Source organism: Pezoporus wallicus, unplaced genomic scaffold (genome assembly GCF_028554395.1).
Source record: "Pezoporus wallicus isolate ANWC-B61680 ecotype Strahan unplaced genomic scaffold, APGP_CSIRO_Pwel_v1 contig_8333, whole genome shotgun sequence".
NCBI lineage: Eukaryota > Metazoa > Chordata > Aves > Psittaciformes > Psittacidae > Pezoporus > Pezoporus wallicus.
In genome coordinates this window covers 1,167,876-1,186,058 of record NW_026637037.1, presented here as the reverse complement: position 1 = coordinate 1,186,058, position 18,183 = coordinate 1,167,876, and the positions used below count along the sequence as shown (strand labels likewise).

The 18,183-nt window shown below is 41.5% G+C and overlaps 1 protein-coding gene and 1 long non-coding RNA gene across 5 annotated transcripts in view; one reads left to right on the top strand and one right to left on the bottom strand.

Annotated features, from left to right (window-relative positions):
- The window catches only part of ARHGAP29 (Rho GTPase activating protein 29), a 53,043-nt gene that overhangs the window by 11,020 nt on the left and 23,840 nt on the right, over positions 1-18,183 (top strand). For all 3 annotated transcript variants that reach the window (XM_057402752.1, XM_057402753.1, XM_057402750.1), the window contains exon 5: positions 13,540-13,683. In XM_057402752.1, the coding sequence (XP_057258735.1) occupies positions 13,540-13,683 (144 nt within the window). The remainder of the gene's footprint in view (positions 1-13,539; positions 13,684-18,183) is intronic.
- LOC130595750 (uncharacterized) lies at positions 2,300-7,438 on the bottom strand. Of its 2 annotated transcripts, none has more exons than XR_008971384.1 (3): positions 7,348-7,438; positions 5,625-5,710; positions 2,300-2,463 (listed from the first exon to the last, which is right to left on the bottom strand). It is a non-coding gene; the product is annotated as an uncharacterized LOC130595750 (long non-coding RNA). The 2 variants fall into 2 exon arrangements; XR_008971383.1 differs by lacking the exon at positions 2,300-2,463 and adding an exon at positions 4,460-4,532.

Sequence of the window (18,183 nt, the reverse complement as noted above, 5' to 3'; positions counted from 1 at the left end):
CAATCTCTAGCGACCTCAAACCCTTGTGTTAGCACCACAGAGATTGGGATAAATTACATGTTGCACTAAAAGCCAGAAGCTGTCTCAATGTGATGCCTGAGGGGCAAAGAGAGATGATTTCTCTTCAGCCCTTCCAGGGTTTGATAATAGGTACCTTATTTTTTGTCCATATTTTAGTACAACTAAGGCACTGTAGTATATGTAGCATTTGATTCTTACTTCTTTATTTTCTCATAATGTAAACCAGTAATGTCCTTTTTCTGAGGGAGTCTTCTTATAAATCAGTTGGTCCTGTTTTGCTAGGGAAATCTGAAGTTCATTAGCTATTTCAGTGAAGATTACAGATTGAAATTATGATAATTTATAATACTGGGTGTAATTTTGCTGTTTGTTCTTTATTACAATTTTCTCCATGAAAGGTGCTGTCTTTGATACACCTTAAACTTGGATGTATTTACCTGTCTAATGACACCTCTTAGTATGAATGCTTGGTAGGTGGGCAAACTGCTCTAACGAAGGATCTGAGAAAGGGCTTGCCTTTCTTTGCAAGAGTCTCTGGAAGGAACATTTGGGTTGGGGTGGAGGGTTTTTGTTTTGAGGGAAGTTGGACAGGTTTTGTGATGGGTTTCTGTTTGTTAGTATTTTGTATCTTAAATCAACCTTTATAGGAGGAGGTAAAAAAGAAGATTAAAAAAGGTAAAGAAAGAAGTAAAATACCATAGGGGCAGCTGATTTTCAGGGACTGAGAGCATAGAACATACCAAATATGTCAGTAATCTGCTTGTGAGTTGATGAAATGGCTGTTGAGGATCCTCAGGAAAAGGCAGAGGAATTAATGTAAATTGTAGCACATTGTTTCTTTTATTCCTTGTGGCATGAAAAAAAGGGGAAAACAAGCTGTCTTGTAGATAATAATACCTGTTACAGAAATCACAACATTTGAGCATGTTGACAAATAGTCTGAACCGGGATTTTGATGTTAATCAGTTCTAGGATCTATTGATGTGTTCCATAGTTGTTGTAGTTGAAGAATAATTATGTAATTTAGTATTAAAATTCTACCTTTTTAATACTTTGTATATAAAAGGTAATATTTTATATTACCTCTCTTCAGACTTGATCTGCAGAGAACTAAGTGTATGTTTTTAGTGTGTTAGGCTGTAATTACATTGTTCATCCTCTTGCTGAGCCCAATAAGGTGTGAAGAGGTGAATTCTGACAGCTTGTATTTGCTGCTTTGGATGGTGGTGTTGCCATAGTAGAGGTGGCAAAAGTCACCTTGTGAGCCACAGCAGCAGGGAAGCCAGGACTAAACTAGTTTTGGGCAGGAGTAAGGCAGCAAAATTGTTTTTTTTCTTATTAGAAAGCTTGTTAAGTTTAGGGCTGTATTTTAAATATGCCAGTAGCATATTTCCAGTGCAGCTTAGAGAAGAAACTTCAGTGTGAGCTGCTGTGATCTCTCCACTTCTCCCCGGCACTGGCAGCAGTTTTCTGGTAGCTGCATAGCAAGCCAGTTCTGGGGTAGATCTGCCTGAGCGGTAGTCCTGGGAAGAAACAAATGAGCTTTCAGCCAGGTCAGTTCCATGAGCTGACTGTAAAGTTGTGCAGAGTATCAGCAGCAAAGGTAGAAGGTAGCTGGCAAAGGCATGAGTAGCTAGAGGTTAAAATGGAAAAAGACTGTGAGGGTCTAGGCAGAGTTGGCATGGCACTGCACCCTGACACTGCAGCATACACTGCTAAAAACCTGTAGCAACTCTGTTGTCTGCTCTACTGAATGCTAATTTGACAGAGGTATATGAAAGGTGGAGAGAATAGCAAGCAAAAAATGCCCTTTGTAGTTGCCAAAGTAATCGGCAGCTTATTCAGCTTATCTTATTTACCTCTTAGCTCTGAGCTTTTGGCATATTTGAATTTGACAGTCATCTTTTAAACTTGCCTTCCTAAAACCTGCTTCTTGTATGCAAAGATGTATGTGCTTCCAGTTTTTCTGACCTGGAAATTCTTTAGTCCACTCTTTCCCATATCCCCAGATAGTAGTCACTTCTAAATGTTAGTTCTGTCAACCTGAAATTGAAACTGTTTTCTGGCAAATGTGTAACAGTCTTTCAAGGTAAGAGCTGTAAAGGATATAAATAAGGATAAGAAGAAAGTAAATGCTTCCTTGACTTTAACAAAGTGAAATGATTGCTAAGAACCCGAAGCCAATAGTAGTGGCTTTTAAACAGTTTCTGATGCTTTTTGTGGGAAGGCTCAGAGGAAGGAAGAAAAGTACAGGCATATAAACTGTTTCTCCTAGTTCAGCTCTAGGACTACAGCAAGCCAGAGACCTGGTCATTTTCCCGTGTTTTCCTTACTTCCACGCTGTCTTTTCTTCTTGGATCCTCTCAAGATCAGATAGCTCTGATATCCCTGGCTGTGAGTCCTCTTCCTGTCCAGTACCGGATTTCTCAAACCTGAGAAGTTCTGCAAAGAAAGCAGAAGCTTGATGTACTCCAGAGAACGTGATCTTTAAAAGAATTAGTAGAGCCTGAATGAAGGCAAGCCCACAAGAATCCAACAAAAAGTAGTTCATAGTCCAGGTTCATGAGAGGCATCTGTAGCTGTGGGCCATGATTTTCCCAAGGAATGTTACACTTAAGCTGGGAGAGAGAACTTTCTGCCTTTCTTTCTATTTCACTCTAGATCATTCCACAGACTTTTGCCCAGGCTTCTTGTTTTCTATAAAACTGCTATCTTGGAGGCTTTTGTTGTGGGGGTCTTGGACTTTCAGATGTGACCAGAATCAGAGGAGCAAATACACAATGATTTATGTGTATTTGCTTTGCAGGTTTGCAGTATTAGAGCACTATTAATTAACCTGTAATCATGGAATAATTCTGCTGTTTCCAGTACTCTGAACAAGCAGAGGGGAAAAAAAAAACCAACTCCTCTTGAAGTTCAGTTCAAGCAAAGCTGTGCTCTTCATAGTCAAAGTGTAAGCTGCCTGTTAAATGCAGGTCGCTAATGTTGGATAGCAAATGCTGTTTCTTCAGTTTCAGGGAAGACTGAAGTTAAATAATAACCTAGTGGATCAGGAGATAAGTTTGTGGCTGATAGTACTACCCTTCCCCCAGTTGCATACTCTGCATTCCTTCAGAACAAATGTTCAGTTGTTGCTATAGTGTCCAAGATCCGTAGTCAGGAGGGGGGTGTGTGTGTGTCTTGAAGGCCTGAGTGTTAAAAACGTGAAGTTAACCCTTATGTGCAGTCTGGATAGTTGTGTTGACTTAAATAATCAGCGTATCTGCCTTTAGGAAACCTCTGAACAGGTTATAAGAGAGAACAAGCATTTCCCATTTTTCTGTTGCTTTTGAAGCATGAAAAATGTAATAGCAAAACTCCATCCTTCCTTCTTTTTGCAGTTCTGATGTACGAAAGGATCTCAAAACACTTATAGAGCCTTAGCTACATAATTTATTAGCATTACCTTCCCTTTCTGTCACAGAAACTATACTAATGACAAGATTAGCAAGATGAAAGGTGGGTACTGAGGAAGAGGATGAACAGTCAGATTTTTTTCTTTGAATGTAAATGTAAAGTTAGGCCTTTCAAAACCAAAAATGCTTCTAATGTAGTTTGAAGCTTAAGAAAGAGGGGGACACCTGGACACAAAAACTTGTCTATGTCAACTTTGCCCCAACACCTGAAAGATAAGATTTGATCCATACCCAGTGACAAGTCTTGTGTTCTTAACAGCAATTCCTTTGTACGTATAAGAGCTGTTTTGGTTTAAAAACAGAACAAAACCCCCTTGCCCTAAATTAGTTTCCTATTGGAAACTAAGGGCAAACTGCACTGTAATGTATCCACAAAGACATTCCATTTTCTCATTTCTCTGATGCATCAATATATCGAAGTTACAACTTAAAACATCAATACAAGTAGATTTTGTATGTTGACCAGCATAAAGTTTTACTGTTACCTCAATGATCTTGACTTTTTAAAGTTTTCACAGACTGAATCATTCCTTTTCCAATAGTTTCATTGGAAGTGTTTGTCCTTCCCATTTATGTGGCAAGGTCACAGAACTGAAACTTGTCTCTTAATTCCAAGCAAGTGTTGTGGTGGTTTGGTTATGTTGGATCTAATGTTTCTTTAATGGACTGGAGGTAGAACTGCATGACAGGGTAGGAGATTGAGGTGACTCATGTAAGGCTGTAGAAAATAGTTGCGTTTGGGTTAAACTTTCATCTTAATGACAGTGTAACTGCAAATCACAGGACTTCAGGAATTCAGTTTTTGGTGGATTTACCTGAACAAAGCATTTTTCCTTTTGTCTTTTTTTCCTGGGTTACCATTTGAAGGTGCTTTCTTGGGCTATTTTTTAGCAGTATACAGGAATTGTTATTTGCCAGTTTTGGTTATCTCTATTTTGGAGATTCTGTCAAATTAGGACAAAGGTTGGTTTATCAAACTTAACCTCTTCAGGACTGTTTTCTATGTCATGACAAAAGTGCTTCAGGTATTTGGGGAAGTCCCATTGTTGCTTAAATCTGAAGGGGCATGGATGAAAAATGAAGTGCATGTGGCTGATATTCAGATATAGAGTTGACCAAGTTCTGCTTGTTTCTGCTACAAGTGTCACATTCTGTAGCTTTTACTGGCCTGCACATCCTTTGGTAGTTGGTTTTGGGATTTTAGTTTAGCATTGACTATGTGGAGTGAGAACTTCAGTGGTAGTGGGGAAAACAGAGGTCTTAACTCCAGAACCATAAAGCAAACGGATTCTGGAGTTGTCTTTTTCACCTCTCTATTGTAAGTTATTTGTGAAGAAATACTACTCAATTAAAAACAACGTAGTGAAGTGTGCAGTGCGTAACATGTCTTCTGGGGCATGCAGAGTACGAGTTGGACATGAGTTACTGCTATAATAACAGTGTTGTAGTGTTTTCTTTTCACATAAAATTGTCAAAGATACATAGATGTGAACTATCTGATACCAGAAAGTTAGGTTGCAGAGGGGGTTGACTGTGCCTGAATTTGGGAAGTGGGAAGGGATTTCTTCTTGAACTCCCACAGAGCTCATCCCTCTGTGTCACCTGTGCAAGTTATGTAGTCAGTCTTTACTCTCTTGGGTGTTTGTTTCAGCAGGACTTCAGTGCTGGAACTTCAGATAATTAATCCTTTATGTTCATCAGGTTTCTAGACAACCTATGGTACTGGCTGCTGCTTTAGTGATTTGAATCCCACTTAAAATCTAAGCTGATTTTACATAGCTTTTAATCAACAAAACAAATTGAATACTGTTACATCCTCTAGCAGGCTGTAATTGTGCTTAAAGGATCCTTTACAAGAAGTGCACAAAGTAATGCACCTCTTGTTTAACACCATATAATCTCATAATCCTAGCTTTGTGTGGTCCTTTGAAAGCTAGGTGGGCTGGCAGCAATAAAATAGCTTCTTCACTCAGTCAGTGACTTAGGCTAAAAGTGGAAGGAGCAGCCATGTAGAACAAATAGTACTTCAGGCTGAAAGTAAAATGAGTTAAAGGTTAAGGTTTGTTTTTTAATACTATCTCTTGATGTGGGTTAGCAAAGGTTAAATTGATTTTGTTTTGAATTGCTAAAACAAAACTTTCCTCCCACCTCTTCTGTGTGCCTGTTTGATAGGGTAAGATCAGCTTGCTGGGGCTGGTCTTGCCTTTTTCAACTTGTTCTTTCTTCAGAAATTCCTGGTGTGAAAGTTCACTATTACTTCACATGTTTTCAGGACTTGAACCAATATGCAAAGAGCAGAGTTGCTTAAAGCATCAAAGTTTTCTCCTTTTATTTTAACAGCATCTTCCATTGGCAACTGTTAAGTCCAGGGACTTAAAATGCCCTTGAATAAGTAGAATACTTGGAAAGGATAGTTGCTAACTCTGGTGGATATGGTTTTCTGTTGAAAGGTGACTGATCAGGTTTATTGTGAATGTATTCATCAGTCTTGCATCCACTTGATAGCTTAGAATTCTAACTTAAAATGTGCTCTGAAGGTGCTGAAGCATTGTCATCACCTAGTTTTATTCTTAAACTCCAGGCAAACTCAGGGAAATGATATGAACAGTAGCTAAAATGGCCACATCGTGTGTTCACTCATATGTCAGAAACAGGTAAATAAGGCAAGTTCAGCATTGTTCATTAGTTTTTTCTGGAGTTTAAATTTGGGGTTAATAAAAGATTCATGTATTCTAAAGATTAAACTGCATGGCTGAACACATCTAGGTTAGTTGACTGGAATCTCAAGGCTAGTAGAATACAAAAGTTGAAGGAATGTAATGTCCAGCATATTGAAATAGATGAATGAAAAGCTGCATTGTGGTGTTTTTTTTCCAGAAGGCTTCCCCACATCCACAAATGGGGAGCTCATCTATGAATTTAAATGTGAACTGAGTGTGGAGTAACAACTGTTCTGCTGATGTCAGTTGGCAAACCAACATCGTGGAAATACTTAACTGCTTTCAGTGCTGGTAGAATGAGAAGATTTGGATTATTCTGATGTATTTTGCACGACACTGTCTATTCATTTGACTTCTTGAAAAGATTTTTTGAGAGAGAGCTTGATTTTTATAACTTTAATTTCCGACAGTGAATCTGCTCTTGGTTTGCCCTGTTTACACAGGCAAGAAAGACTTCTAACGAAAGCTTTTACTTCTCAGCAATACAGAATTGGACCAGAATTGAATGGGATAGGAATGTTAGCCCAGTTTTAAAACAAACAAACAAAACCCACCACAGCTTCAGGTCACATCAGAAGCCAGTCATCCTGGTTAATGCTTGAATCTGAATGGATACACTGATGTATTTTGGCCAGTCCCTGACAGCAAACGAGAAATCTGAAAGGGCTGTTTGGGTTGTTTGTGGTACCCAACAGAAACTCATCATGCTGGAAATCTTCCCTGGAAGGCTGGACTAATGGGGGAGAGTTTGGGGTCCTATTCTAGAGCACCTTATCTGCAGGAATTGCAAGCCTGCACTTCGACCCTGTTTGTTTCAAAAGCCAAGAGAGATTTCTGCCCTGAAAAATACCACAAACCTGTAAATACCACCTGCTTTTTAATTGTAACCTGAATTTATGCAACCTAATTGTGGGATCAAGTTTAGTGGCAGTAAATGGGCAACTGACTTGCCAAACATGAATTCTTTTGTGGTATTATAAAAACACTACATGCATGTAATATATTGTTACTCTCAGTATACTGTATTCAGTAATCTGTTTGCAGGAACTTTCCATGCATTCTCACTGAATTGGATCTCTGTATTACTCTTCTCAAACAAGCCCCTCCCAAACATTAATGCTTTTATGTCAAATGTTATGGGCTTGGCTTACTGTTTTTATGCTTTTCTTTTCCTCATTCATACTAAAACTTCCCATGTCCTTAGATTTTCTTCATGGAAATAGTTGTTTAACTTTATTTTTTCCATAAATTCTTAGTTTTGCTGCATATGATTAAATCATTGCTTGTGGTGGATTCTGGAGCACATGTTGAAATCTGTATGAATTTGGTGTAGTGTCTTTTAATGATGCCATGACAACCAGAGTTGCCATGATACTGATAACAAAAAAGGTAGGACTGGCCATCCTGCTGTTTTGAAAGCTTCAAGTAAGTTGTTTCCTGACGTAGAGATGAGTAGGTAGCTTCTAATTTTGCATCATAACGCAGCTTGGAAATACAGTGGTTTCACCAGTGCCTTTTAGCAGCTTCCAGCCTTCTTAGGGATTTTACAATGATAAATTCTTCCAGAAATTCTTTAAGATTTTGGTTTTCAGTGAATTAAAATGTTTCATACCTTATGTTTATACATCTAAATAAAGGAAGAAATATGATAGCCTAAGACTGCTGTTTTCTCATCACTCCTGATCTGTGGCCGCTAACATCTAAAATATCCACCAAGCCTTTGGTCAAAGCGAAGTGTAAAACATGTTTTCTCTGTGTTTGATCAGCTCTCGTTATGTTTTGAGTGTGATAGTGACCTCTGTCAAATCAGACAAATACAGCAGGCTGTTCGTCATGTTAGAATGGGTCTGACAGGGAGAGGAGAGCAAAAAGAAAATGATGGTTAATCTGGGGCTGTTTCTCAAACTGCAGATGTAGGAACGAGGTGATTTCCACACAGTTAGTTGTATGATCGTTTTTCCTACTCTGTGATGCTCACTGGGAAGTCTCATCGTCTGGGTCAGGTTCAGACCTGGGTGCTGACAGGTTTCTAGTATGTAATATGAACATTGATGAAGGTGATAGTAATGTAGTTTTAGGTTAAAGTTATTTTATTTGGAATCAGCTCCATCCCAATGCTGACTTCCACCCCCCATCCCCCCACCCTAGGTGGGATAACTGCTGATGCCGTGTAATCATTCTGCGTAACATAATGGAAACAGCATGTAATTTACCCTAATGCCAACAATGAGGTTATTGGTAAATAAGAGTTGACAGTCTTTTAGCCAAGATGTTGGTCTTGTAGAGTGAGGTGTTGGTTACTCAAACTTACTTCTGAATCCTTCCAAGATCAAAAGCCATGAGGAGCTGACTGTTTATATTCTCTAAGGTGAGACTTTAATAAGCTCCAGATCCAGGTATTCAGATATTGAGGAAATTGCTTCCCAGTTTGTGTGCTTGTTCTTGCCACCATGCTGCAAGACTGTTCTGTTTGGCTTCTCCCTTTCTCCTAGAGGAGATTGGGATTTATGCAGAAGAGGTAAAGTGGTACTTCCAATGAGAACCGAGGCTCCTGTGTTTCAGTGGAAGGGAAGCTGCAGTGCACACTCTTCAGCTGATCAGCAGCAGTTTACAAAGGCAGTTCTCAACATGGGGACTAGACCTAGTAAGGGTGATGGTTTGTTTCTGCCACTGTACATGGCCTAGTGGCTTTGTATACAACTGGCATTTAAATGTTCTCATCAGTTGCATTCATTCATTCTCTTAAACTAGTGGGAACATCCATAGTGTGAGTTAGTTCATGGTAGACACTTATCAAAGAAAGTATTTAATAGTGTCCATGAGGGTAGATGGAGAAATTATTTATGCAGAAATACAGGTTACCTACTTTATAGCAAGACTTTCACAATAAGTAAGTTTATATATAATCCCCCACAACCCCATAGTCAAAAGACTGGTCTACGTGTATAAGCTTGTGGCTGTAGAGTATGCATGGCAGGTCGTTCTGCATTGGTGATATCTGTCACTGTGTGTAACATTGTTGAAAGCTATCAAATGCATTAAGTAAATCATCGCGTCCTTTTACCTGTAGGAAAGCGCCTTGGGTAAAGTAAAGCAAGACTATATTAAAGGGTGTGAATTAGAATATTTGCTTTGAAAGTCTCAAGGCCTCAAGAGCTTTTCACAGACGTGTTACTTTTTGGTTGGCTTATCTAAATTGATGCCCTGTCTTTCCTTTTTATCAATGTGAGCAACTTCAGTTAGTTACACTTGAGACAAGCTTTTAACCACAGCGAGACAAGTTGTGTAATTGTTTCTCTTATGACTGGTGAAAACTGAGTACTGGAGGGAGAGTCTCCTGCTGTTAAGCATTAATATTGTAGGTGGAAAAGTGATAAGCAGAATGGTGCATGCATCTTCTGTAGGGATCTGAACAGCAGTGTAGGATAGGGAATGTAGGATAGGTGATGGCCATGGAGGGGAAAACCTGCACATTAGTCTGCATTAAAACTTGTCCTGGCAAACATTTGTTGACATAAACAGCTTCAGAAAAGTTTGGGCCAACACTAAATCAGGTCAGACAAAAGAATACCAGCCAACTGACACAGCTAGTGCCTTTCCTGACTGCATGCATTGTGACCAGCCCTGACTTGGCAAGGAGGGTGACTGGTGCTCACAAGCTTGATGGGTAAATTTGATTTAGTTCTGTGTGAACAGAATCCATAGCTGTAAGGCCATTATTGCTTGCTGGTTTACTAAAACAAAAGCTTCCTGTTGAGAAACACCTAAAATGAGAAAACAGGTAGCTTATGGTGGTTTTACTTTAAAGATGTATGAGTGGTTAGGAAATGTGGTGACCAAAACCATTGAGGAGTGTGATGCTAATGTGCTACTGAGATGGCTTGGCTTACGCTGACAGGCTGCTTGGCTGCACTCTCCCGTCTTCCTTCTGCATTAGGTTTGTCAGTGTTGAATACACGATTTTCACTCTATTCCTCTTTCTCCATTTCTTCTACTCATGTGGTTGCCTTTACATTTTGGAAAAGCTTGTTTTCAGCCTATGCAAATGACAGTTAGGCTACTAAGTTCCCTCCAAGCCTTTTTGATTTTCCTACAGTTTCAAGAGTTCTGTTTTTTTTTTTCCTTCTGGGGAGTAGAGGGCCGAGTGATCCTCATAGGAGATTCCTGTAGTCACCTAAGGAAAAAACTCAACCCGTGTGCACAGGTCCTCTCTGCAGGATCAGCAGGGTCCTCTGGTCCCAAGTTACTACCTAGTCTTCTATAGTATCATAATTCATGTTATTAAGTCTGAGACCCAAGAAGCATCCATTGGTGGAGGAATTTCGTGCTGGACTTCATGTAGATAAATGAATGTGTATAGCCAGACAAGGGACAGAAGAAAAACTGAAAGTAAATGAATTTTCATGACTGCTTAAATCAGATTCAACAGGAACTTGCTGGAGACACATTTCCTCATGCATTCTTTTCACTGCAAACAGTATTTGCTCTAGTGTTGGTTGGGTTTCTTAAGCCATTTTTGGACTCCTTAGTGTTAAAACTGTGTTTTGTTAAGCTGGCATATTTAGATTGTGTTATTACCTGTGGTTTATAAATGTGTCCTGGGCAGGAAATCTCTGTTTAGGTGTGTGTCTGGTGAGTATCAGTTGCGAAGGCAGTATTAACTGTGGTTCCTGATGGCTTCTGCCCCCACCCCTCTCCCAAGCACTACTTGTCACAGACCTTTTGTCTTGTGGAGGCACAGAAAACAATGTTTTAGATATTCTATAAACAAATAAAGCAGTGATGGAATACAAAGAAATCACAGCTGGGTGTAGCCAGACCTTTTCACTTTCAAGAGTACAAATAACTAATCTTATGCTCGAATGCATTACTTTAGTGGTAGTGTTCTCTTGGATGGTATGATAAACATTTAATTCCACTCAGCAGTTGTTTTCAACTTGCATTTCCCTTTGAAGCTTACTGTTTCTGTTTCAGACTTGAAGAGGCTTGTTTCCCTCAAGTTGTGTTTTTTCTTCTTGCTCTCTTCCCTCTCCCACTTTGCCTTTTTTCCTCCACCTCTGTTGGTCTGGTAAAATATTATCAAAATTTAATACGAACAAACTGCATTTTGGGATCAGATATGCTTTAATTAGTCTTCTCTATGGTTTTGATTGTCTTTACCCTAACCTGTAAAAGCCCAAGAGGCTGTTTTGTCCTGTAGCGACAAGCCTGTAGCTGTAGGTCTGACTGAACTCCCCACAATAATTCATGCAGTTTGTTGCATGCCTGTAGTGCACTCCTTCCTGAAGGCTCCCAAGCTGGGAGCAATTTCTAGATTGATTTATCTGCTTTCCTGCCTTGCCTCCCCTCCCTTACTTCTTAGGGGTCCAAAAGTCTACCAGCCACATTGCCGGAAGGACCTGGTTATATGCATGTGTATTCCTGCTCACGTGATTAGGAACTCTTTTTTTGTCTCTGGCCAGGGGTGTGCATCAGAAGACAGGGACGCCTTTGTCTTGGCTAGGCAAGAAATGCAGTTCTGGTCAAATGGTGTGCTTGTGCAGGCCATCTCTGGTCAGTTGACCATGGTATTCATGCTCTTCATGTGAGGACTGCATGTACTCTTGTTAGACAGAAACATCCGATGCAGGTTTGTGGCATACAGCTTTCAAACACCCTCATAAAAGCGTATCTGCCCCAGTCCTGCCAGTGTAAGGCAGGAGCCTCAGCGAAGTGTTGCAGACAATTTTGTGTGCCTCTGGGGATTTGTATGAAGAAATGAGACACAACCACCACAGACCATCTCCTGAGGATTTAATTCTACACACTACAGTCTTAGTAATGAACTACTTGGAATTCTTTTAACTATCTAATAGCCTATTACCTGAAAATAACTTGTTACTTGAGTCCTCAGTTAAAAAACATCATGTGTACATGTAGATGAAGAGAAAGCCACAGCTATGCCTCTTTAATAAATCACAGTTTTCTTAATTTACTGCTGTGTAAGATGGGTTTTCCTAGACTTCTGTGTATCCTGTTGTGGACAGAGCTTCCTACTCCCCTCCAGCAGGAAAAAACATGCAAGTTGCCGGTGAATGGTAGATAAAGTTTTTGCCTTAGTCCACTTCCTGTGTCAGGGTTTTTCCTTTGACCATGTATAAGCTAGTCTGAGTTGAAAAAACCCTCTTGATGTTTGGTGTATAGGGAGATAAAGCATAGTGGTTCTTCGAAGGCTTGCTTTTGCACTCGGTAACAATTGCATGTGATTTGTATGTAGTCCCTGCAACCTACCCACCTGCCAGTAGTGATATACTGTGCTGATGCATCATGCTGTATTTGTTGGGCCTCTAGCCTAAATATCATGTCTTGTAGTCAGAACAGAATGGCTCAGATTTGAAACTGTTTTCTTAGTAACCCTGGATCAATTTGCACTGTACTGTAATTATCTGTATTGACCTGTTTGTTATCATGGCCACAGACTACACAGAATTGCCATTCCTTTTGCTCGCTGGGGAAGTGAGTCAGCTTGTATTAGATCCTCTTTTTCTTTTTCATAAGCTAGACTTTCCTGAATTTGAAAGCTTTTGACCAGAACTTGCAACGCAGCACTCTAGTGCATGGGAACCTTTCATTCCGTGCACCAGCACCTCTTCTGTAACAGAATGTAAAAGCTTGTGGTTTAACCTGGGCCATGTATGCAACTGGAACTGTGTTGCTGAAAAACAAGGTGGGATGGGTTTGGGGACACACAGCAAGAGGCATATGCTATGAAAAACAGCACTTATTTGAGGGGGTTTCCTTATGAGGACTGACATGCTTAAAGACAGACCTTGTAGATTTGGACGTGTATATTAAAGATGCACAAGATTTGACTGACGTTTGAGTTCAAAGTTAGCCAACATTTGCCAAAAATCTTTGTGTAATTTTATGACTAGAAAGAAATTATGATGAATTTGGATCAGGTATGGAAATACCAGCTGAGCAGTCCCAATGTGTTTTTGTTGATACTCTGCTTTGAATATATGTAGTGATCAAAATCAATGGTTGATGAAATTACATGAGATAAAGGAGATGGTTTAATTCAGAAATCTTAGGATATTGCTGTAGAGTCTTTGTTTTAAGTATACTTACTTGAGTTTTGGAGGAAATGAGTCTGTCTATAAAACACATACAATATTGCAAGTAAACTGTTGGCAAATGCCTGTATAACACTTATTTTTTTTAACAGTTTCTTTGTTCTAAGCAGACCCAGCATCCATATGGCCTAGACCTCAGTCCAGATATGTTAACATCAAACTGGTTGTTGTGCTGTGATTGGGTGCTCATTCACCATTTTAATATAGTTTCTCCTTTCCTCTTTTCAGAGAACCAAGATGGCCTGCACCAGGTAGTACATGAACGCCTGGGGGAGTTGCTACGTGTTTTAAAAGCAGTGATAAGTAAATACCAGAATCTAAACTCGGTCGAGATCCTTAGTGCTGCAGGAACAGTTATTGCAAAAGTAAAAGGTAAGGAGTTACAACTTTTCATAGTTCTGGGAAATTGTAATTAGTGACTTGGAATCATAGAATCATAGAATAGAATAGTTAGGTTTGGAAAGGACCTTAAAATCATCTAGTTCCAACCCCCTGCCGTGGGCAGGGACACCTTATGCTAAATCATATCACCCAAGGCCTCGTCCAGCCTGGTCTTGAACACTGCCAGGGATGGAGCATTCACAACCTCCCTGGGCAACCCATTCCAGTGCCTCACCACCCTAACAGGAAAGAATTTCCTCCTTATATCCAATCTAAACTTCCCCTGTTTAAGTTTGAACCCGTTACCCCTTGTCCTGTCACTACAGTCTCTAACGAAGAGTCCCTCTCCAGCATCCCTATAGGCCCCTTTCAGATACTGGAAGGCTGCTATGAGGTCTCCAGGCACCCTTCTCTTCTCCAGGCTGAACAGCCACAACTTCCTCAGCCTGTCTTCATACGGGAGGTGCTCCAGTCCCCTGATCATCCTCGTGGCCCTTCTCTGGACTTGTTCCAACAGTTCCATGTCCTTTTTATGTTGAGGACACCAGAACTGCACACAATACTCCACGTGAGGTCTCACAAGAGCAGAGTAGAGGGGCAGGATCACCTCCTTCGACCTGCTGGTCACGCTCCTTTTGATGCAGCCCAGGATACAGTTGGCTTTCTGGGCTGCAAGCACACACTGAAGCTGGCCCATGTTCACTTTCTCATCGACCAACACCCCCAAGTCCTTCTCCACAGGGCTGCTTTGAATCTCTTCCCTGCCCAACCTGTAGCTGTGCCTGGGATTGCTTCGACCCAGGTGTAGGACCTTGCACTTGGCATGCTTAAACTTCATGAGGTTTTCATCAGCCCACCTCACAAGCGTGTCGAGGTCCCTCTGGATGGCATTCCTTCCCTCCAGGGTATCAACCGAACCACACAGCTTGGTGTCATCAGGAAACTTGCTGAGGGCGCACTCAATCCCGCTGTCCATGTCAGCGATGAAGATGTTGAACAAGACCGGTCCCAACACCGATCCCTGAGGGACACCACTTGTTACTGCTCTCCAGCCGGACATAGAGCCATTGACCACAACTCTTTGTGTGCGGCCATCCAGGCAGTTCTTTATCCACTGAGTGGTCCATCCATCAAATTGATGTCCCTCCAATTTAGAGACAAGGATGTCGTGTGGGACAGTGTTGAATGCTTTGCACAAGTCCAGGTAGATGACATCAACTGCTCTACCCCTGTCCATCAGTTCTGTAGCCCCACCATAGAAGGCCACCAAATTGGTCAGGCAGGATTTCCCCTTAGTGAAGCCATGCTGGCTGTCACCAAGCACCTTGTTGTTTTTCATGTGCCTCAGAATGCCTTTCAGGAGAATCTGCTCCAAGATTTTGCCAGGCACAGAGGTGAGACTGACTGGTCTGTAATTCCCCGGGTCATCCATTTTCCCTTCTTGAAAATGGGGGTTATATTTCCCTTTTTCCAGTCATCAGGAACTTCACCTGACTGCCATGATTTCTCAAATATGATGGCCAGCGGCTTCGCAACTTCATTTCCCAGCTTCTTCAGGACCCACAGATGGATCTCATCAGGACCCACGGACTTGTGCACATTCAGATTTTTAAGATGGTCTTGAACCAGTTCCTCTCCTACAGTGGGCCCAAGGTCTTCATTCTCACAGTCCCTGCATCTGCCTTCCAAGACTTGGGTGGTTTGGTCAGAGCCTTTGCCAGTGAAGGCCGAGGCAAAGAAGTCATTCAGAACCTCAGCCTTCTCCAAATCCTGTGTAGCCAGTTCTCCTAAGAGCTTCCTGAGGGGGCCTACATTCTCCCTAGTCTGTTTTTTATTTGCTATGTACTTGTAGAATCCCTTCCTGTTATCTTTAATACCTCTAGCTAAGTTTAATTCTGACTGGGCCTTAGCTTTCCTAACCTGGTCCCTAACTTCCCAGACAACATCCCTGTACTCTTCCCATGCCGCCTGTCCTTGCTTCCACTTATTATAAGCCTCTTTTTTCAATTGAATTTTCCTCAGGAGCTCCTTATCCATCCAAGGAGGTCTCCTGGCCCTCCTGCTGCACTTCCTTCTGGTTGGGATGCAACACTCCTGAGCTTGTAGCAGGTGATCCTTGAATATCAACCAACAGTCTTGGGCCCCTCTGCCCTCTAGGGCTATATCCCATGGAACCTTCCTAAGCAGGTTCCTGAAGAGACCAAAGTCTGCTCTTTTGAAGTCCAGGGCAGTGAGCTTGCTGCATGCTCTTCTCACTGTCCTGAGGATCTCAAATTCGAGCATTTCATGATCTCTGCATGCAAGGCTGCCCTGGAGTGTCACATTTCCAACAAGCCCTTCCCTGTTGGTGAGCACGAGGTCAAGCATGGCACCTCTCCTTGTCGGCTCCTCTGTTACTTGCAGAAGGAAGTTGTCTTCCACACAATCGAGGAACCTCCTGGATTGCTTGTGCCGGGCTGTACCGTCCTTCCAACAGATGTCAGGGTGGTTGAAGTCACCCATGCGAACAAGGGCCTGCGAGTGTGAGGCTTTTCCTATCTGTCTATGGAGTGCTTCATCCGCAGGTTCTCCTTGATCAGGCGGCCTGTAACAGATCCCCACAGTAATGTCTCCCATAGCTATATTCCCTTTAACCCTGACCCACAAACTCTGTGGACTGCTCACCTGTCCCCAGACAGAGTTCCATACTCTCCAGCCTGTCCCTAACATAAAGGGCAACTCCCCCTTCCTGCCTGCCGGGCCTGTTTTTTCTAAAGAGCCTGTAACCTTCCATTCCAGCACTCCAGTCATAGGAGCCATCCCACCATGTTTCTGTGATGCCTATTATATCATACCCCGTAGACGTGCGCACATCTCTAATTCCTCTTGTTTGTTCCCTATGCTACAGGCATTTGTATAGAGGCATCTGAGCCGAGCTCCAACTGAAGCTGGCTCATTGGCTGGAGCAGCTGGGATGCTTGGCTGTATCTGTTTCTTCCTGGTTTAATGAGTAGGTGTTCTTTGAACAGTTATTTTAGCATTCTTTCATTTCTCTTGATAGTGAATGGAAGAAATAACTTTAGTACTAAACCTTTTTTGGGCAATACAGATATTCACACATACTTTTTAGCTCTTTCAGATTTCAGTTTGTATAAATGTTTGCACTTGAAATCAACTAATTACTAGCATTTGCGTTGTTGAGTTCATTCACTGTTACTATATTGAGTTTGTATAGTTATGGAGGGATTGCATTCTTCTCTTTATGGAAAGAAAAACTCCTGTAAGGAAAGCACTGTGCACATTGCATAATTACAGAATGCTGAGAGTAGCTCTGCTCTTTGTTGTTGTGAGAATGCCTCTTGAAACAAAAGCCGTACAGTCATGGTTTCCAGTTTTGTGTCAGATGTGTTGAAGCAGGTCAAGTTATAAGACTACTTTAGGGACATTTGAAAAGTCTCTGTTTGGCTATGGCCCACTTGAACTATCTTAAATATGATCTTGTACAATGAGAAACCTCTCAACGAGAAAAGGCATGAAAGGAGTTGATTTTGTTATGGTAACAGTCTTTGTCCTGCTTCTGGAACAGAGCTCGAGTTTTGACTTTTTCCCCCTCCTTGTTACATTGTGAAGAGCTTTCTCATTGGCAATGGTTTGACAGTACTGAAAGTCTCGCTTTAGGATTCCTGCTATGGGATCCAAAGTGCGGTGATGATACAGTGCCCATCTGATACAAATGTGTTCTTCCAGCTTGACTAAAGAGATAAGAAGTGTTTCCTGATGGAATAAAAGATTATGGCATGCAATTGCTGTTCATAGTGTTCTCTCTCATTTCTTCCCGAGTTGCTCATCTCTCTGGTGAGCAGCATGCATTCTGGACCTAGAACGGAGAGGCTGCCATAAACTGGCTGCTTTTTGGCTAAAGCAAACACGACTTAACCACAGAGCGAGTGATCCAGTGCCATGTGACCTGGCCTTGTGGAGTTCCCAGGTTAATAGCAAGGAAGGGGAGCTCTGGATCACGCTGAAGAAGGCAGTCTCAGTCAGTCATGCCTCAGTTCTGTAGCCTTTCATACAAAAAGTACTTTCAAATGAAGGCTGTAGTAAGGCCTATCAGTGTTCAACCATGTATTGTATTCCTCATGTGTCTGGAGATGGGAACAGGGAGTTTCAGCATTTCAGCTCTCTCTGACAGGTACCCAAGCCCTACTTCTCTTAGGAACAGCAAAACCTTTGCTGTATTAAAAAGCATAGCCTGTGGCAAATGTGAAAGCAGTTTGTCTTGAGCGCCTGCTTGGTTTTCACAGCTGGTTTTGGTGTGAGGATCATACTGTGCTGTGTTTGTATTCAAAATGAAGTGTATAGCTGCTGGAACTGAGGAAGCTGAGGTGAAAATACAGCAGGTTGTAGTGGCTTGTAAGCATATCAGACCCTGCATTTGCTTACACTGGCCTGTCAGAAGCACATGCATTCACAGGTTTTCAGCTGTGGTTATTTCACTAGGACTAATGTAAC